The 22,617-nt window shown below is 40.1% G+C and overlaps 1 protein-coding gene across 4 annotated transcripts in view; it reads right to left on the bottom strand.

Annotated features, from left to right (window-relative positions):
- CTNNA3 (catenin alpha 3) overlaps window positions 1-22,617 on the bottom strand; it is a 401,940-nt gene that overhangs the window by 167,020 nt on the left and 212,303 nt on the right. For 3 of the 4 annotated variants that reach the window (XM_062496193.1, XM_062496191.1, XM_062496194.1), the window contains one exon: window positions 2,357-2,437. In XM_062496193.1, coding sequence (XP_062352177.1) covers window positions 2,357-2,437 — 81 coding nt within the window. Of the gene's footprint in view, window positions 1-2,356; window positions 2,438-20,340; window positions 20,356-22,617 lie in introns of all 4 variants that reach the window. The other variant, XM_062496192.1, reaches the window with a different exon arrangement.

Here is a 22,617-nt window from a genome sequence, read left to right as displayed (position 1 = left end):
GAAAACTCCCTCTGCCTCTGCTTGCGTCTTGCTTTACCAGACTACACTGGCAGAAGTCCTGGACAAACCTCAGTGCAATTATTCCTGAGGGATCTCCCTTTCCCTTCCAAAGGGGAGCCAGGAAAGCCAACTCCTTTGTGTCCAGAAACAGCTACCCATTATCAAGAAGTTACATAAAAATGTAAGAATATCACCAGGAATAACATTTATTAAAATAACCAACCGGCCAGAACTGCAGAACAACTACAGGAGAAACTGCTGTGCAGTCCATTCATGCTGCAATGGGAAAGAACTGGGAGGCAAGAACTGAGTTTGGTAATTTCACGTAATTACAAATTGGAATGAATGGGCAATTCCTTCCTAAATATTGGTCCAGCTCTCCTTGGCAGGGAAGCAGTGATGCAGGTAAAACTGCACACACAGAAATGGCAGGTACATCTCCAGCACAATACAAGCCAAAATCAAAACAAAGCAGAAAGTTTCAAATCACCAGAAGTACTGGCCAAGCTCCTGAAATGAATGCAAGTCACTTTCCTTGAAAAAGCCTGAGAGTTTTTACAGGTCCCAGAACACCCTGATCTGGGGACAGCTACTTCTGCCTTCAGTCTTGCCAGACACAAGCCCTGCCTCCACTGCACACTGTGGTGTGCAAATGGGTTCCAAAGGGGCCATGGCATAACCTACAGCCAGGGTGCCAAATGGGACAGCACCTCCCTGATGGTTTGGTTTATTGGGTACTACTGAAGAGACTTCAAAAATACAGCTTTATAAGGTTTTATCTTTAACCCCAGTTTTGCATGACTGAAAGCAGAGTACACTGCACACCACAGCCCTGAATCCACCGAGAGCACCTGAAGCAATACCACCAAAGGCACACAGTATCATTAAAAAATAGTGTTATAAAAGCTGTAAGAGTAGAGCAAACAACAGTTTTTGTGTTTCTTGTAAAATTGCTGGGAGACAGAATAACAAATGTTCCTAAGTGAAAGCAAGTAAGATTCTACTGCAGTATCTGTAGACACAAAACTCACAACTTCATGTCTCCCAGATCAGAAATTAGGCATGCAGTAAAGCACTCTTCCTAAAACAATTCTTATGCAATTCATATATATGAACACAGAATCGGAGGAAATAGATAAAACATTTCTTACAAATACTTGCCAATGGAAAAGAATGTCAAGAAGCACTGTGCTGTTCTGGTAAGAGAAAATTACTGGTTCTAGATTGATTATAAATTGAGCATGATTACACTCAGGCTGAACATTTTCCAAAGGTTTACAGACACAAATTTAATTAGTTAACAGCTTTTAACCACTGTAACAGAGTCAATAAAGTGTTTTAAGCTGGAGTTTAATTAACTCATGGAAGGAAATGAATGGAAGGGTTCCTAGACAAACTGAGCTGGTGATGCAGGTCTCTGCACTGAACACATTTTGGACAGAATATAAGCAGAAACTGAATAGCTACTTAGCTGTAAACACTGCATCTGTATGATCTTGTTCTCATTTTTCAGGGCTTCCCCTGGCTGATTATGGGAGCAGGAAGGAATTTATTCCTCATCTTGAAGCACAGGCTGGCTTGCAAGACAAGACTGAACACAAAGTTGGGAGGGCTAGTCTTCCACCAGGGAGTTGATGAACAGCCCGAGCTGGAGACAGGATGAAAGAGTTGTGCTCATATTCTGTGAAGCTGTAAATCATCATGCATTTGGTTGGGGCAGCCTGGCTGAAAGAACTACTGACTTTCTAGGGGTTTTCTTTCTGAAAGGGCACACTGTACACTTCCAGCATAATCTGCAGTTTTCTCAAAGATATTTATTGCAGAGAAGGGGGGTAAACACGACTGATGTCTACTGCTAACCTTGTGCCCTTCACTGAAGTTGTGGGTTCTGGTCCGTGCCTCACATTAGTTTTAGGACTAGCTTTAGGGATGTAAAATGGGGGGTACACTGTGCACTGGGCATTCCAAAGACCCTCCATTGTGGTAAGAGTTCTCTCAACTGTAAAGACCCACACACACTGACTCAGTAGTTCCTTCAAGGTGTCTGTTCCAACAACCAGTAATAATTCAAGCTTACTGAAAATTAAACAAATCTGGATGGCCAGATTTATACCTACAGCAAATATATTTAGACATTCATATGTCCAAATATATATTCAGCCAGTATCATTTGGCAGGGTTTTCTCCCAGAGTTTTGAAAACTGATATGTAAATATTCTGTGGAATGGTGCAAGTGGTATAAATAAATTTTTATTAGGGGAAAAAACCTTGTTTTCAAAATACATAAACTGAAAATAGCAGATTGGAAAAGAATCCCTCAAGACTTTTTGTACCTTTCCTTTGCCTGGGTGCTCACCTGTCTGCGGAGGTCTCTGGTCTTCTTGCACATAGCGTCTATGGCAACATTCAAGGCATTGCTTCTCTCTGCCTTGTCAGTCTGCAAAGGGACAGAAAACAATCAGTGTTTGTCTGGGATCCCTCATCCAGCACATTCTTTGTGTCCCCGGTGCATCAGAACATTTGGTCAATCATACATGCTGAAGGACTTTTCAAATTTTTCATACATTTCAAGAGCCAGTACCACAATATCCACAGAATGCCAATTTGTGATGTTAAGCATAATTTGCTGAATCAAAACGTGCTTTAGAAGCTGTATACAGGAACAAAATAAACACTTAACTTCTGAATTGCTGTTATACTCTCAGTGTAATCAGCAACATGAATAGAACTATGATGATAGTGGCGATGGTGATGATGATGATGGTGATGATGATTAACAACAGTAACAACAACAACAACAATATTGATGGCAATCCATTAATACCCTATTCACGTGACAAACAATGCTCTCTCTCTGCAAACAATGTATAAATTCAGGTGCCCACAATGCAGTTTGGTTATGCTTTTGTCCGCAGTGTTCATTATTTCCTTCTGTAAAACAGAATGGTGAGTTTCAAAAGGGCCAAGATGTTGCAATGCAAACACTGTCCATGAAATGGCAATGTCTTCATTCTGCAGCACATTCATCCACAGCATCTAGAAGACTGAAGCTTTACTTTCTAAACAATTTTAATCTTTTTATTTCCTTTTATTTGCTTTTTATTTTTTAGCAAAGTGCTTCTACCATCATTACCTATTTGAAAAATGTACTTCACTGGAGCACTAGCCTTGTTCCCCTACAATATTACCATTATACTTCTGTGTCTACTGGTTGGTTTGAATTCTTTTTGTCCTGTTAGCACAGACACTACATGAAGATCCAAAATGCCTGATGAACTTTGCTCACCTAAAGCAAGTAATCATTGCTCACGACCTTGGACTGCCCTGGTCTAAAGGAAGGAACTACAAATAGTGGTGCTTTACACAAAGTCAGCACACATGACATTTACAGCACAAAGAACCAGACTCTCAGAAATGCTAAGCAGTATCTATGTATGCTGACCACAGGATTTGGACTTCATTTACCAAATACCAGGAAGTCTTTATTATGAACACGACTGTCTCATTTTATAAATAACATCAAAATTAATATGAAAGTGGCAATGTCTTGATAGGCACCCAGGAGTATAAGCTTGTTATCTATGTATCATACTTAATCAGAGTTATTTCCTTACTATAGAAACCTGTTAACAGCACAATATGCTTAATATTAAAACAAAGAATAGAGGTGGCAAGAAAGAATTCTTACATTAAACTTAATTGTACAATGTCATAAATGCCTTGAAATTATTAGCCCATTCTCACATTAGCACATCAATGAAACGAAAAACTACTTTAAAAATTGAGCTTGTACTTTCAGGAGATTTAGAAAGTCTCCTATAACCTTCTATCTCAGAAGCTGCCTATAGTCTCTGCAGAGAACAAATAATCAAAACCAGGTCTTGGAGAAAGGTCTGAACTTCACCTTAAAACCTTCAAGGAATCCCTGGAGGTGGACACTCACTTTTGTTCCTCAGCAATGCCATCATTTCTTGTACTAAGGCTTGCACAGGAACCAAAGTAAATAATCACTCCTCTATGATGCTTTGCAAGTCTTGTCAACCTTGACAACAAAATGATCCCTTCTGAACTGCCAGGTAAACAGGGCCAGGAAAAACTCTGTGAATGCAACTCAGCTTATCCCTTTGCATTTTCAGACTACAAGAATGCACTGGCATATCCTTTGAAAGCTCTATATTTAGAGGCTATTTTTCTACAAAGACAAAATCATTGTAAAATAATGGGATATTTTTCAAATTCTCTGGTAATCTATAACTTCAAAGGTTGCTACTAATGATACAACTGGCTCTAAGCTAACCTAAATCTTTGAAGCAGCTAATATGAAATAACCTCATGCAGCAAGTGGCATAAAATATTGAACAGTGAACAAAAAAAAATGAGGCAGTTGAGCCTTTCAGTTATCCTGCATTCACCTACTGTTTTTTCCTATAAAATATATGCAGTAACAGCTACATGGCTCCCTCCTGAAGATCCTAAAAGCAATATCCAGTTCCTATTTCAATGCTTTTTTAGCATTTGAAACATTTTACAAGCACTAAGTCACAGCGTTATTAATATTCCACTGAGTGAACGTTAAGTATTTTTAATTAACACTGGACACCCTCAAGATAAATGCTAGGTACTGCAAATAATACAGGCCCATCTATTTCACACACACTGGCAAACAACATTAGTTGAATGTCTCAAAAACCACATGTGCAGCAAATCTTCCCTGCTGGATTTTGATGGAGTTCATTTACAGCATCAGGGGATTGTGACCTTCCCAGGCACTCCAGACCCTCATGCACCCCAAGGTACACAGGTGCAATCCATGACATCTGCACAGCCTTGCTGGACTCAGCAACAAGCCTCCAGCCAAGCCTCTGTAGGAACATGCCAACACAGAGTGCAGGAATAGCACAAGCTCCAGACTTTGTTCTTAGACAAAGGACTACACAGATACTCTGAGAAGGGTTTTAGTTTCACTTTCTTGATATTCCTGAAGGCCCACAGATGTTTACCTGACAGCTGCACTGATCAGTAGATTATAAGGAAGATATGGGCAGAACTACCTAAGTGATCATCTAATCTCTTCTAGTACTTAGGCTAATATTCCCATATTTAAAGGTCTGTGGCCATAAATTAGGCACGTGTTTTGTTTCATGTGATGTGTCTGTTCCCAAACTGTCATTGCACAATCTTGGGAGAAATAAATAGAAAAAGAAAATCCAATCATGATTTTCTTTGTTTATCCCACAATGACAGAATGGTTTGGGTTGGAAAATCTCACCTCGTTCCAAACCCCTGCCATGGGCAGGAACACCTTCCACGGTCCCAGGTGGCTCCAAACCCTGTCCAGCCTGGCCTTGGGCACTGCCAGGGATCCAGGGGCAGCCACAGCTTCTCTGGGCACCCTCCCAGTGAACAATTCCTTCCCCATCTGATCTAAACCTGCCCTCTGTCAACTGTCTCCAGCAGCTGCACCACAAGTCTGTGATGAACAGCCTTTGATAGAGTTCTGTGTATCCAAGAACAGTTTCAGTAAAAAAAAAAGACTAGCACATTTATCAAAATCAGTAGTCTATGGAAATACTAGAAAAGAAGCCAAGCTAAAAAGTAAACATCAATCAATACTAAAATAATTTAATAAATGTCAGAGTTTTAATTAAATGGCTGACTGTTTCAGCCTGTGTACTGAAAATAATCCTATGCTCAGCAATTAGAGGATCACGTACATTGCACTTTAATTCAAAAAAAACCAAAAAACAAACTCTCACACAACTTACGTAGTTCATTAAAGCAAAGTCACAGCCTCTACAGAGACACCAAGCATTCTATATCTGCTGTTAAAATCTAGCACATAACATATGATTTTTTTTGCATATAGAATTTAAAAATGGTTCTTCTTTTGATTTATAAAGTCACTGTGAACACTGATCAAAACCATAAGATTATAAGAAAAATTGTATAAAAAGCAATTTTACTATTTATCTTGCATGATGAAAAAATTTTGTCATTACTTGGGACATTTTCCACACCTCAAGTTTTTGTGCAATGGCAAGAATTTTTTTTTCATACGCAGCTTATAGAAACCCTGATCTTTTAAATCCTGTTGTGGAACTCAACAAAGTAAAGACATCTACAAGCATCTGTCTCAAAAAGCCCCAAAGAAGCCCAGAAGCCTTTATAAGGGAAGATCCAGTTCAAACCTGTTGGAGCCTTCATTTATCCCAGCTGGTTCAGGGCTGCCAGAATTAGTTAACACCGTGCTTCAGCCATCAGCAACTAAATAAAACTAATACCCCTTCCTACATTCTTTGCTAGGAGGGGACAAAGGATTTGTCACCTTGAAGGTCACACAGAGAGAAAACAATCCAAGATGACTATTTGTGAGAAATGCTAAGTGTGGGGCAGAACCTCCCTGTATTCCTTTGTACCAGTCTGGATACCACTAGGCCCTGGGATTTGTCCCTTACACATAGAATTAATTTAAATATTATTTTACCCTTCAGTTTTTCAGCTTGTTCCTCAAAGTGCAATGCCCAAGTGAAAACCAAGACTGCTTGTTGGAGGTGCCACGTCTGTTAAATACACCAGAACAAAACAACGTTGGGCTGGAACTCAGAAATGAACCGTTTGATTACAGTTCTTCTTTCCAAATACATCTCATGCTTCCAAACAAAATGTTTTAAAGGCCTCTTGGTTCCCCATCCTGGGAACTCCTTGAGCACAAGCAACCTCATTGGAACATTTAGAGGCATGAACAATTATATGCACAGCATTCACTGCCTGAGAAACCTCTTACATGAACATTTCAGAAGTCATTCGAGGAGTCCTCTGACAAGGCAGTTAAGGCAGAACCTGACATTTCTGACATTTTTCCTTTGAAAAGGTAAAATCTCCCAGGCCTTTCCATAGAGCATTTCAAAGCCTATTTTTACAGTAAATCAAAAGCCTGGAAAGGGAAATTAATGTAGAAGTACATTTACTACCTTTTTTTTAATATGGGAAACAAAAATGAATAACCCACAAGCACTTTAGGTTGAAAATCACTACCTCCACTCAGTGACAGATTCCCTACTCCAACACACCCACCCCAGTGTGACTTTTTTTTAGACACCTGGCTCAAGAAAACTTATTTCTGTGACAAACAGGTAAGCATATATTTTTAAAAGGGGTATGGAAAATCATATGCAAGCGAGCAAATAAGGACTCTTTCATGTGGAACTGTTTCTCATTACAGACAGGGTTTTTTTCCCAGCAGCTTCAATATGAAATTGTCATTTTCCTCCTCTTCAAGCCCTCATGGAATACTCCCTATGGATGTAATGCTGTGAGATGTGAAGTACCTCATAAGAAATTAATTACCTCAACCTCCACTGCTACAACTGGAGAACTAAGGGCTCTCCTTCCTGTGTCAATTACCCTCTTCCAATCAATATGCAGGAACAGCCTGGAATTTAAAGCCTCTCAGCATAACCCTTTTTTGGCATTCAGTTACATATAGTTTGTAATATTGCAAAACAAATTTCAAATTTCATTCTAGACAAGCACACATCAAACAGCCTAAAAAATCCAGAATTTAGAATGTATAACCCTTTAATTATTAGAAAAAACACTGAAACTTGCAGATCCAAATTAATCCTAAAATCTCAGAAAGAATTATGTTGCTGGAATATGCATAATATCGCATCTTTTAATCCACTCTCCAAAACACTGGTGTCAGTCAGCTGAAAGTGTGCAGGGTGGCCACGTTGTCTCAAAGGACAGAGCTGGGATCTTTATCCCTGGGATAATAAATTCTCTTGAAAGTGACTGGGATCCAGTCATAAGAGAAGATGAGGAACCTACACTATTCTAAATTGTTATTGTTTCTTCCTGATACATAAGAAAATTATCTCCTTAAGTCAGTTCTTCTCCTACTTTGTCATAGGGGGAATATTAGAAAAGTTCAGCTTGACCCCAAGGTGATCCTGAAAATCCACCCGTATTTTTGTAGTACTTGTCTGGGGAGAAGTGTCCTGAGAAGTGCATGTGCCATAGCCAGTGTGCTGCAGAGCAAATACAACCATCACTTACCAACAACCATCATTACTACTTCTAATGCAAAAACCAAGCACCACAGACACTTCATATTTGAATATGACAGCCTTCAAACTTGGCACAGAAACCCTGAAGGCCAGTAGTACTTTATTTTGGTTTGTATTTCAACTCCAGGCCTATCAGAGGAATCAGCCAGGAGTAAAAACAACATTAAATTTCTTTTAATCAGATGTTAGTGTCATTCACAGATGTTGCAGGAAGGAAAGGCAAACGTAAGTAGAAATAGAGCAATACTATTGCACTGACAGCAAGAAGTATATTTGAGGGTAATCTGCCTTTTACTAAGAAGCAATTTTCTAAGTTTCTAGTACCAAAGTTTTTAATTGAATATCCATCTACCTTTCACCAAAGTGTTCTGGCAGTTTTACAGCAGGAAAATAGAAAATTAGCTGGAGAAAATCTCATTCTACTGCAGCAGCATAAGACTTTCTTTTGATGAAATATCATATAAATCGCTTGAAGATTATATGCTGCTATGAGAAAGAGGAAGGGGAAGGAGGGAAAAGAAAATTCAAAATAAAATACAGTAGAGTTGCTGAGACAGTCCTTCTCATCCACCTAGTTTAAAAGCCTTAGCTATACTCTAAATCTGAAAGTTATGGTCTTAAACAGCAGTCATAAATAGGGAAAAATGTCCAGCACCAAGCTGCTCATGTTCTGCCATACCTAGGGACAGACTGAGTTAGTGCAGGTTCCAAAGTGGCACAGCAAAGGCACATCCTGCATTTTTCAGGGAATCAAACACAAGCTTACTGTGGCTTCTGAGGTGGTATTTTAATGCACAATGTGTTACACAAATAGATTCCTGTAGACTTAAGAGGTGTGTAACAGCACTCCAATCAAACAGCATTATAAATACATATGACACATATTTTAAAATATACAGGATAACTAAAAAATTGTATTTCTAAAAAAAAAAAAAAAAAATTCCAAGTCCTCAGAGCCAGGCAGAGCTTGGTAATTTCAAATAACACACGTTATGGATGTGGCTCTGTTCAAAACTGTATTTCTAAATAAAAGTTAAGTGCTGAAACCCCAAACAGACCAAAAGCTCTAATTCCATTTAATTATGTATTAATTGTATTAGTTAATCCCCTTCTAATCCAGAGTAATTAATTTAATTTAACACCATGCTGTGATGCAATATGTGAATCTAGGAGGCTGGGAGGCACTTCAGCATGTGCAGTGAATGAAAGTCCAGCTTTTAGGGAGTGGACTAAGTTCTCAAATATACACATTTCAGCTGAACACTCTCCAGCACCCTGTGCATACAGTGAGCCCAGATTTTGTGAATCCCTGTATACTTGCCCAGTCTGTAGAGGACTATAAGGCAAGAGGGAAGACACACAGGAGGTTTGGGGGATCATCACAGCAAATGGCAGTTGATGCCATCACCTCACTGAGTGAATTCAGTCACTCCTCAACAAAACATACCCCTGTTCAACAGCAACACAATGAAACTAGAAGCTCATGAGTAAATGTTTCAAATACTCAACTTTTATTTAAAAATTCACTATTGTCAGATAGAGAAGATCTACTCTAGTTCAGAAAGTTTCTGTTGTTAGCACTTGTGGGGGAATGAACACAAAAGATTGGTAGAAGAGCACCTGAATGATGCTTTTACACTGAAAGGGGCCCTTGCAGAGCCATTTACTCAGCAGATGGATTTGGAGAGTGAGGAATCAGTGCATTACTTTGGCCCTTGGATTAGATTCTTGAAGATCCTGGGGTCCTGTGCTACAAGAGAGAAAAAAGCCCCAATTTGTTCAAAGTAGCAGCTACTAAATGGAACAAGAGATGTTATATGTGATGACATGCAGGGAAGACAACTAGAAATTACAGCGTCCCGTAGGGCTGGGATCTGCAGAATCCTGCCTGAGACCAGGAGAGTCTGCTATTCAGGGCATATTCCTCTGCAGTCCTATGCAGAAATCCCCCGGGCGTCTTCCCTATTTATTTTTACATGGAAAAAAGCCAAATATACTTGTGGAAATATTCAAACTCAGCATGCAATATTTCTGACATCCCAACACAGCAATCATACTTCATGCGGGAAGTTCATTTTCTGCAGGACTTTCACCTTAAATGTTGTAGAGAATTTCTGTCTAAACTAAAAATGTGAAGTTTAGTGTTTAATTTTTTAACTATTCACATCTCCAATTAGCCAAGGAATTAATTTTATTATAAATGAGTCTAAGCTTTCATGTAATTGTCATCAGCTCTATGGAAGAATATAGCAAAAAAAGGAAAGGACTCCTGGACGTAACTAGAACAGAATCAGTAGAAAAGTCACTAGCAACTGTGTTGGGTAAAGCAAAAATATTATAGGTAAAGCAAAAATATTATAAATCTCAAAGACCTTTTTCCTTTAAGATTTATATTAAATCCTTCAACTTTCAATGAAATAAATTAAATACTTGGCTGAAATCTAATGAGTAACTTGTTCTTGCTGTAAATGTGTGCTACTGAATTTCATGTGAAGGTTAAGAAACTTTAAAAATATAGTCAGAAGATGAAAAGCAAAAGGTTAAGTAGGATCTTCTTAAATATGGTTCCCTAGTTGCAATGTACATGAAAATTCAAAGATTTATAGTTTGCATTTCTATAAAAATGCATATAAGATCTATTTATATTAATGAAATATTCACGTTGTGTGGACTTGTAATCAAGGTCTTAAAAGACCTGCTGTTTGCATACCCTAGAAGTGGGCACATTCCATACCCCAGTGCGTAAGGTATTTCTATATTTTATATATTCTGTATCTCTTACAGACTGGGATATTCTATACCCCAGGGTATAAGATAATTCCATACCCCAGTGTGTAAGATTTGAGACGTTTCTTTAGGAGAAGCAGCACGTGCCTGCTTTGGGATGTCCCTCCCTGCTCCTCAGCACCCTGCGAGGTCAGATCAGCTGCCAGCACTGCACAACTCTCACCGCTCCATGGGTGCTGGAGCAGGAGTCACAAAGGGTAGCTCGGAGGCACAGCCCGCCCACACTGCCAGCTTCCAGAACAGGTTACTGCTGAGGAAGCCTCCTTTATTCTTTGCAAGTGCTTGTGCTGGTTCTAGCAGGGGCAGCCACTTAGCGCTTTCATTCATTAGCTGGCAGCCAGTTTTGCATTTCCTCATGTCATTACTGATGAAGTGCCAGCCTGCCAAAAGCCACAGCACCCCCTGGTTCTTGCCAGGGGCCGCACACTGAATGGCAGCGCCGGTGGAGCTGCACCGTGCAGAGCGGCAGCCCCGGATGCCGGGGACGGAGGGCTGTGTACCAGGCTGTGGCTGGGGCAGGACAGCCCCTGCCAGCTCAGCAGGCTCCGCTTGCGATGCCTGCAGTTCTGTCAGGAGCCGTGGGCCAGAGCAGCCCGGGAAGCTCTCCGGCCAGAAGCGTTCATTGACACTGCAGCAGCGCTCCTGGGAGAACGCGTTCCACGGGGCTGCTGTGCGTCCTGCTGGGACACAACCGCTGGGAAGAACCCTCGTGATTCCACCGTGTTCCTGCTGCTCCAAGAGCTGCTGCTCTTGCTGTACATGGATCTGTACGTTCAGATACATTCTTCTAACACGTCACACGTACAGATGCAAAAATAAATACAGCTGAGTACGTCAGACTGTATTTAGGCTTACATTATAAACCCTCTTTGCACTGAAAGAGCTGCCAAAACTGCAGGCTGATCTGATGAGAGGCTCAGAACAGCAAGTGCACAAAACTCTCAATTTACCACATTTGAGAGCCATGTTTAAGCACTACAAATCAAAGAAAAGCCAATTTTATATTAATTTGATATGTAAATACTGTTAGTAAGTTCCTTTAAAAGCGACTTTAGCATACAGTAAAATGTGGAGCAAGATTCTGAGAATGAAGATAATATGAAACCTATTAGATATATTTATTTATTTATTTATTTATTTATTTTACTTCAGACTTCCATGAATAAAACACTTGCTGTCATACTAGGAACAGTACAGCAGAAGGGAAGGCGTCTTCTGTAACCCCTCCACTCCTGTTTCACCAAGATATCCTGACCTCCCTATTCTAAAATCACAAAGAGAATTGTATGTCGGTTTGTGAGGGAGAAAAAAGTGGAATCACTTCAAATATCAATAGTTTACAAAAGTATAAAACACATTAAAAGGCCCAGTGCTGAAAGTGTAAAATCAATTTGGCATCATCTTCTGTATGTAAATAAATACACTTTCAAATGCACTCGCTGTATGTAATAGACTTCAGGTTGCCACACTTCCAGAGTGCCACCTGTCCTGGTTTGAAAGACAGGTGTTTGCTAAGGAAAGCAGAAGCCTCCCTTTGAACTGAAAAATGTGATCCTTCCTTCCTACAGATTATTGTGATTTTGAAATTGAGGGAGCTCTCAGGCAAAGATATGGGGATAGGAATAACAGTTCTTTACTAGTATATCTAACAAGACAAACAAGAACAACAACAGCTATGAAATTAGCCACAAACAGAACAGTAACTCAGTCCCAGTCCCTTTCTGGCTGCAGGCACCTTTTCCCTGAGCTGCAGTTCCCGGTGCTGGGGGCGGGCAGGTCCCGCAGAGCTGCAGGAGGGCTGGGGGTGATGGCAGAGCTGTCCCAGGGGGAGAGAGAGATGGAGAGAGAGCCCTCTGCTCACGGTGTGGGTCCTGGTGCTCAGCAGAGTGCTGGATGGTGGCAGGTTACAGTGAGAAGGCAGCAGGGCAGGCTCTGACAGCAGTGAGGATGGCTCACTGAGGCAGAGATCGTCCTTCTTGTCTGAACTCCAAGGGGGAAATGGGCTGAGCCAGAGCCTTCTGCTTCCTCTTCTGGCTGTTTGAATATCAAGGGGTTTCCCTCTTCTCTCTCCCCTTTCCCCTTGTCACCAGGGCCCAGTCAACAGGTATCTTAGCATGACAATGGGGAAAATTCCACAGAGGGAAAAGGGAAAGAACCAACCTCCAACACCACCACAAGCACTGCCTGAAAACAAAGGCTGGAAATGTCCTTTATTAACTCACTAAACTTTTCACACGGAAAGGATACATTTAAACACCTGTTTTTCAGGGATCTTCAAGAGTGCCATATGTTTACTTTGAATTGGAGTATGTGTTCCAAAGTAGACAAAATACCTCTTCAATCACATGACATTATTATATATTAAAAACAAATAAAAATAATAACTGAACAAAACTACATTAATGGGATCCACAAAAACACAAGAGCAATTGTACATGAAAAGGCTTTATATCAGATTGTGCTTATAGCCTAAGAGAAAATGGATGCTGTAGTAAACCATAATACTTAAAGCACAATGCTGATGTGACACTGTGCCTGCACAGTATGTTAGTAAGAGCAAAATCAAAATCATAAAAAATGAGAATGGGAAAGCTAAGCAGAAAAGGCAAAGCAAATATTCCAGGCAAGGTCTATTCTGTAATTACAAAAAAGAAATTAAATTATGAATTATGGAAGAGTTGTTTCCTACTCGGAAGGCATGAGAGAGAAGGATACATGGAACTAAAATGAGTTTACAGAACCAGGGCTTAGTTTTGCTTGCTTAAGACCATCAAATTCCAGCTCATGATTTTTTTAAGGTTACTGATACACTTCTAGACTCATCCATAACAACGGCAAATTAAATAAAGCACATGTTTTTGCTACACTCAGGAAACCTCAGGTGGGCACTAACACCTAAGAGCTGCTGCAGGCACACAGTGACACAACTAAACCCAAGGGACTGAGCTGCAGAAACCAAACCCAGTGCTCAGTCTCCACAGCCACAAAGCTGAAGGCTCGTCCATCTCAGTGCACCACTGAGCCATGCTGAGTGAGACACCTTGGCTCAAAGAGCCTCAGTGCTTCCAGATGGTCTTTCTGATAATCCAGGCTAAGAAGCACCTGGCTCCTCACACACCACCCAGCGGAACTCTGACAGTTTAACAAAGCCAGAAGATACCAAGAACTGGACATGCCACAATTCCTGCCCAGTACTTCTCCCTGCTTAAAGACATTAAGCCTATGTTAGCAGAGCAGGTGCCAACTAAAAGGTTCTCTGGCTTTGGAGGAATCCCATCAAAACTCTCAGCACAACTGCTTGTGCCTTGAGTGATCAGGAGAGGAGAACAGCAGACAGAGCTGCAGGGCACTGGAGCTATGTCTGATTTAAACCACCCTGAGAAAAGGAGAAAGGAACTTTGTGTTGTAAATTACTCAGCCAAAAAGGATCACTTCATGTACCCCATACCGACCAAGTCCAAACCCAAAAGCTGACAGATGTCCAACAGAGTATACTTTCATTAAACCATCACGGTAATCCCTTGGCAATTGTAAGCGTGTGAAAAACAAAGCCTTGTCTCTCTTAAAATAGTCAAATTTTAGGCAATCCTGGTATATAGAGGCTCTATGGAGCAGGACAAACTAGCTTTTAAAACACGTCAGTTAAATTCACCATAAGCAGTGCAACAGCAGTGCTCTGAGAAGTCCCTGACAATGGATGGGCAGTGTGTACTGGAAACCTCTGGGCTCTTCTCCATATTCCAAGAAATTCTGAGAGAGAAGAAGGTTACTGTAGTGCCTGCAAAAACTCAAAGTGCAAGTTTTGTTTAGAACACCTGAGTGCATACATACTCTGCAGAAGCTCAACAAATGATGCTTCTAGCTCTGTTCACTTTGTGACTGCTTTTGCAGCAAGCAGCCAACACTATCTGAGTGCCAGCAGAAATTATGTGCATGGGGGAGATCAAATAGGCTGAAGGAAATACACTATAACATCCACTTAGTCTTCACAAGATAGAAAGATAAAGATCCCATGTTATATAAAATATCTTTAACTACTTGTCATGCTGTATATTAAGTATGGAATTTACTGAAAATGTTGCACTTTTAATTTGGCATTCTGAACAGTTTTAAAAGTAGTTGGGTAGCAACCACAAGGTTGGGAAATGTGCAGCATAAAAGTAAGTGCTATGCTTTTAACAGATTTCATCTACTGAAAAATGACCCAACCTAATGCCATCCAATATCATTTTGAAAGATAAATATACTCAAATTTTACCTGTAACCTGAGCCTAAATAAACCAAGACAATGAAAATGAAAGGTTCAATGCATTAGTTGAAAGAGCAGGTAAACCTCAATACACTGTACACAACTTTGCTGAAAAAGCTAAAGAAAGAGGAAATAAGAACAAGCTTCTAAGCAGCACAAACAACACTTTGCTTTCATTTTCATACATAACTGAAATATCAAAGAGAAGCACACTCAGGGGCTCTAAATGATACATGATGGAAATCAGTGATGAAACAAAAATCAAGAGATTTTTGTTCTCTGGCAGAGAATGATAGGAACTTCCAGTTCTTGCTAAGTTTAAATTTTGGAGGTTGTTCCATACAATGCTGCCATTTCTGAACTTATAAAGAACTAATGAGAATTTAAAACCACATTATCATTGAGAATCAAGTGCCTTGTCCATTTCAAGCCTACTAGGAAGAGACACTGCCATAAAATGAAGGCACTGACTGACTGAGCCTGGGGCAGAAAATGAACAGCTTCCCACCTTGGGAGTAAGTTTAGTAGTGGACAATGGAGAGCTGAGCAGGAATGAGCCAGATGACAGAATGGCATCTTGGAAAGGAGCTCTGAAGACAGTATCTGTAATTGTCAATGGCTTTATTTGTTGGCATAATAGAGAGCAATGTAGACGTGTAAAGCAGGGTGTTACCAAGCAGTTTTTCTCCAATATTTTGGAATAAAAACTGAAGTTCAAGAAACAAAATCTTTGTTAAAAATATGTTTCTGCTGTTGCAGAGGCAGTGAGCATCCCCTACAGCTAGCAATAGTTAGTCCCCTCTCATCAGCCATTAGTGTCCTGTGACTCCCACCCACTACAACACAGCTTCCACAAAACATGGGTCATGCTCCTTGCTGTATAATAGTACATACATTGTTGAAACAGGTAAAGTGTAAGAAAAGACTGATCCAATTTTTAATGCATACTTAAATGAGACAAATTTCTGATTCACTGCACTGACTAATAAGCCAGAAATACCCTAAATTGTATGTGTGCACAACATACACCCATTTATAGCACAAGCAACACTGGTACCACTTCTGGAATTTGTATTTGAATTAATAGGAAATGTTGCCAAACAGAAAAATGCCTCTTATTTAACTCCCTCTTTAGCACCGTGTACTGTAAAGTGACAGAAGCCAGCACAGACTAAGATTGAAACTCTAAAAGCTGGTGATTCCTACAAAGGATGCTAAGTACCATCTGTGACCTCATGAAGAATTCACCTCCACAAGTTTTGAGACTCTTCACATTTCTAACACACTCTAAAAAGCTCTCCAGTTTCTGGACACATGCCAGAACAAAATTCAAACCTTTCTTACTTTGTTTTGCTAACAAGAGTCTCATTCACCAAAGACTCAATGAAGACAACTTGATTCAATTACAAATCAAGATAATGGAGTTTTGTAAAATACATTTCTTATCTGCAGACTACAAAACACTGTGCTAAACAATACCTAAGTCCCACTTCAGTTTAACAATACAAAATGGACAAACATTTGCAGATTCTGCTCAAGACTGTGTTTAGATTCCCTCCCCTTTATTTATACCTTAAATAGAACTGGTAAGTCAAACGCTTTTGAAAACTACACCTTGTCATCAATTACTGAGTCTCTCGTTAACATATATCTCACATGACATGGCCCTAGTACAGCGATGCCTGTTGTCTGTGCCATGCCAGCTAATGATTCTTTGCCACATTTAAGGGAGCTCTCGATAACGGAATGCCGAAGAACAGCTACCCCTAGTGATCAGCGAGGCAGGAGATGAACTTCAAAGTCCTTCTCTGTTAACAGCCATTTCTCAGGTTCCTCAACGAGCTTGTCACCAGCCACAGAGCACTGAGCAAAGACAGTACTCAGTATCCAAACGCAGATCTGCATTGCAAATCATTCTACCGGGAAGAGCTTTGTGAATAGGTCTGTGTCACATGGTTATACCACAGTCTGAACTCCAGCTTCAAACACTAATAAACCCTCATCTAAAGAGTTAAAGCCCAATTTCAATCACTCTGCTCTGCCTCCTGCCACACAGAATTGCAAACAAATCCTTCTCAGGGTCTCTGCAGTACCAGGATTCCTCCAAGCCACGCAGTCCAAGAGAGAGGACATTGGTGTGCTCAGACTGAGGCTGGCAGAGTCACAGATAACATCAAGCAGATCTAGAGCCTGGCACGGGAGAAATACGGAATCACTGAAATGTTTGTTTAGCTTGGAAAACACCTCTCAGATCATCAAGTCCAAACATTTAATCAGCACTACCAAGCTCACCACTAACCCATGTCCCCAAGTGCCGCATACATGCACGTCTTTTGAACCTTTAGGGACAGTGACTGCCCAGATGCCCTTAGCCTTTTTGCCCCCCTGGGCACACCTGGGCTCATGTTCAGCCTCAGTCACCAGCACCCCCAGGGTCTCTCCTGCTGCCTTCCAGCGCCTCTGCCCAGCCTGGAGCTGCAGGGGCTTGATGTGAGCCAAGGACAGGACCTGACATTTACCCTGCACACACACAACACCCACAGCCTTCCCCTCGTGCTCTAAGGCTGTCAGCTGGGTACAGGAGTTCAGGTTGTTCATACTTTCATACACTCAGGCCAGGTCTGATCCTCTGGTTGTCCTCTTTCCATACAGATGGAAAAAATTAATGTGACTGTTCAGTAGTGCAAGAATGTTCTTCAGCAGAAAATTAGGAAATGTCTACAGCAAGCAGCAATCTTCTTGACTTGTCTCCCATGAGTGAACACACAGCATGTGGTCAATCCAGCTAAACACTGAGAAGGCACTCCTGATGGATAATTTAGTACCAGCAACATAGACTATTTGAAGATGGTTTTACCTGGAGCCTTCTGACCTCTATATGGGCTCTTTACTTAATCCCAAGGTTACTTTCAAATATGCATAATATACTCTTTATACCCATGAAAAGATGGGTATAGGACTAGGAAAACAATTTTTACAAAGATGCTAAGAAAAAAATTAGTATAAAGAATATTCATATGGCAGGAAATTTAAAACATGCAAGCTGCAACAGCAAAAAGAGATAAGAGTAAGGAAGAAATCATACACTCTCCATTTACCTGAAATAAAGGAGAAAGATGTTTGAGAGCCCTAGTAGAAAAAGTCTCTCACTGACCTTAGTATCATACCACTGAAAAAATTATGAAATGTCTCTCCCTTTTAAAGTAAGTATTTTTGCAAATTATTTTCTATTAGATTAAAACACCCTTTCTCTTTTGGAAAGGGAAACTGGACAAAGTGTGCTTAGCCATTTAAAAAAGGGAAGTATGTTTTCATCTCTGTCTCTTAAAGGAAAATAAGAAATAATTTTAAAGCGTGATTCCCTGTACATTATTCACCAGCAGGTATTAATCAGGCTTATCCCCACATGAAAAACACAATACATGGAGACACTCTTACAAGTTCACCTTGGGTGGCAAACAGTTGGTATCAAGGAATATTACTTCTAGGGCCAGGGAAATGTGTCTGCCAGGAAATAAAAGCAAGGTCAAGCCACAGGTAGGATCACAAAAATAATGCCATTCAGATGTAAGACTGTAAGTAATTTGGAGCTGACAGAGGTAAACACAGAACAGACAAGTGCAATTACCAGCCTGCCTTCATCTGCAGGACCATGTCCTTTCTGAAGCTTCTGTGCTATTGTGGCAAGCAAATTTTGCTGCAGAGTATTATCAAGCCCAGTGATAAAGCAGAGTCACAGTCAATGCAACAAAGAGCTGGCACTGTTCTGGTAAGACAGATCAGCTGTCACATGAATCATGCCATGACACTGTGTCTCTAATGCTCACCTGGGTGCATTATAAACTCTGAAAACCTTTTTCCATCTCCTTACACGCAATGCACTAGGATGAGGTCCCTGTTGGAAACAAGTAAGCGCACTGAAGACAATCCTCATTACAGTAATGGAGGACCAGTATCAACCTTCTCATCAACCTTCACCACAGTGCTTAATGCTCTGAGATTTTCACATGTTCATCTTTAGTCTACTGTCAAATAAGAATTATAACACTTATTGAAAACAGCGAACACTAGACCAGAAAACAGTACATCTACAACTTGCAATACCTTCAAAAAGTAGTTCTTTACTGACATACCAAATATGTTGTAATAACATGAGTAACACCGTACCCTACGTACTAGGCTTACTTTGAAATATTTACACTTCAGCATCACAGACAGGTATTTATTCATAACAGTACACTGAAATGGTTTCACAGGCTACACTACAAGTGGCTTTATGTTAACTGGTAGAAAAGAATATTTATATATTCCAACTGTATTTAGCAAGCTCTTTTGCATCCATGAAAATTTGACTGGGTAATATTGGAATGAGGAGACAGGCCACCAAAATTCAGTGGGGCAATTTGTTGAACACATGACCAAATGTGACAATTGTAATACCAGCAATAATAATAATAATAATAATAATAATAATAATAATAACAACAGCATACAACTATAAATGTATTCATAGATTTGGTCTCAACAATTTTGATAGCACAGGAGTCTCTGAGAGCAAAAGAGCAAACAGGATTTGAAGCCACATCACACGGAAAAGTCCAACTGTCTAATCATATAAAGCAGTATGCCATGGATGGAGCTCGCCTGTTTTGTGTCTCACATCCTTGTTTACCAGTGAACAAGACTGTCACTAAAACTCTGCAGATAAACATCTCTAGTGCCTCGATGCTGTTTATCACCTGGTACTACAAGTTAACACGACAGCTGTAGGAACAGACAGCAGCAGTGCTCTAGCACAGAGGCACAGCTTAGCTGGAGTCTGGCAATCACCTTTAGTAGCAGGAAGATTACAGGGGTTTGAAGATTTATTGCTTTTTCAGTCTGACAGTTTTTCTGTGATTTCCTTGCCTCTGCTTCATGAGGATGACCTCTGATGTCCATTGTAGAAGTGGGAGCAAGAATCCTACTGTTTCCTAATGAACACAGATGAATTTCACTCTTGAAAATATTTCAGTCATTTCTGGCTCACCTTCTATGCAATTATTGCAAGCTTTTATGCATGCCTTAGTTTTAAAGTCACTGTGATTTAACTTTTTATTTTGTATTCACATTCACACAATTGTTCAGTGGTTTAAACTTTCCGAGGCTATTTCAAAGTCTTCTCTGACAGGTTCTATGAAGGTGCTCTTGGCCTCAAACCTTCTCCATATTTTGAAGAGTTCACTTGTAACTGACTTTTTTAGTTTCATTCTCTTGTTTCTTTTAATTCCTCTGTTCCAAATCAAGCACTAGCACCCCAGATGTTTTTACTTTTGCTGTTTCTGAAAAGGAGGTAAATTCACACATCTCTACCTGTCTGCTCTGGCACTTCATTTTTGTAGTCATTGTGGAAAACATGTGTCTGTGTGCTGAAACTGGCTCTTCTCTTCCATTTTATTTTCCTTTTTTATTTTTTCCAAAATAAGTGTTCCCAGGACTCATTCATATTGTAGCACTTGTACATTAATCACCTGCCAAATGTTCACGGTTCATTAAAGAACTCTATGTTAAAGGAAGCCAATGGAAGTTGCTCATGAAGGAGTAATTCAACTTCTGCTCATAGCCTTTTATCATGTGGCTTGTTTGTTGAAATTCTCAATCAGTGTCTAATTTAGAAGTTTTCTAACGTGAGTATGGCAGCTGATTCCTGATCATTGAACATGCAATTAACAAAAAAAAATTACACACATAGAAAGGTGTTACAATTAGCAACTGTTAATTCCATTTTAAAGATATAATTGGCTTTTTCAAGTATATTTGTTATAGACAATTTTGGAGCATTAATTTAAAGGAAAAATATTTTAAAAGGCAAAAAGCAAAAATCCTGGGTACTTTGAGATTCAGAGACAATTCTATGAACTTTCTGATTTTGTCTAGGCCATTCTTTACAAGGAGAAAACAAAATAAAGGTGCATGTTATTACTCAAAGACAAACCTCTCTTTGAGATGGAAACAAATCACACAACACACATTTGTTCAGAGATGACAAAACATGCAGGTACCAGTTGCTACTTAACTGCCCAGCTGTACCAACCAGGCAAACTGAAATTTAAAGCAGCTTAGTCTCATATAACAGCAGACCACTGTAGCTCTGAAGTCTGGAATCAAAAGGGGACGCTCAGATGTACAGCACACCACCTCAAAAATACTGCAGGGAGACACACATAAAATTTTAATGTTGCTGTTAGAACTCACTCATTTAAACCTCTGTAAACACAGAAATAATAAAACCTTATTGCCTTGCTCCTGCTTCTCCAAAGCAAATAATCAACTTGAGGAGAATGACACTACATAGGTGTTCAGTAGCATGAGATCCACAGTAGCTTTCCTCCAACCATGTATTCTGTTCCTTTAAGTACAGAATTGAGACAATTTTAAGCACTTGCCTTTCTACAGACTGAATGAGCAGTGCCCTGAACTTCTCAGTGAACCCAGCACAGAGAGCCCACAGCTCAGGGTTTACAAAATGCAGAGACACTCCTGAGACATACCTGGAGCTCAGCCACTCGTCCATTACTCTATTGTTTCATTTACTCTTCCTGCAAAAGAATCGGGTCTACAGCCAAAAGTTCTTCTGTGACTTGAGGGACACACACTCACCCATCAGTTTGTGCACTTGGTTATTATGTCAATAGGATCAGTCTAATGTCACCTAGCATCCACATAACTGTAAAACACAACAGCAAGAGTCAGCTCTTCCACTAAGATTTTCTCAAAGTGTTGTTCAAGGAAAGCAAGTACTCCTCTCTGATTTCCCCATGAGAAAACTGAGGAACAGAATGGTGATGTTATGTGGCTATTGCCACCTTCAGGCCAATAGCAAAGCCAGAGATAGAAAATAAAACTTTAAAAAGCATTTAATTCAAAGGGGTCACACATGAAAACACAACTGAACACATACATGGGGTAAATAGCAGTACAGCCAATGCAACAAACTAAAGAAAATAATCTGGGTTTCTTGAGACAAGACTGGCAGTGCAAGTCAGGATTTCACAGCACAGACTCAGTATCCACTGACACAGTTGTCACTGTAACTTGCTGCCTCGAGGAAATCACATAAACATCTGCCAATATCCAGCTAACAATCCTACACTGACAAGGCAGGCATGGGAAACTGGATAGACAGCATCCATTTACCAAAAGCTGAACCATTTCACCCCAGTCTCCCTGCTTTTCTGTTTACGAAGTTATGTCTGCATCTTCTAAACATTTTCCCCTTCAAACAACAGATGGGTCCATCTTCTACTTTTGCCAGTCTGACTTGCTGAGTAATGGAAAATTTAGCCATCAGCCCAAGACAAGGTTAAGAGGAATGGGAATGCCAACTTCCCTTGGTTTTTCCAGGCAAAAATCAATCTAGGACAACAATCAGAACAAATCTATCATATTTCCTGGCAGAAAAAAAAAAAAAAAACAAAAAAACCCCACCATGCTATAGCAGGATAACTGTGATAAGAATGAACATTTTGTTGA

The sequence above is a fragment of the Cinclus cinclus genome, chromosome 7 (genome assembly GCF_963662255.1).
Source record: "Cinclus cinclus chromosome 7, bCinCin1.1, whole genome shotgun sequence".
Classification (NCBI taxonomy): Eukaryota; Metazoa; Chordata; class Aves; order Passeriformes; family Cinclidae; genus Cinclus; species Cinclus cinclus.
The sequence above is the reverse complement of the archived record's forward strand: the minus strand, read 5'-3'. Positions and strand labels throughout refer to the sequence as shown.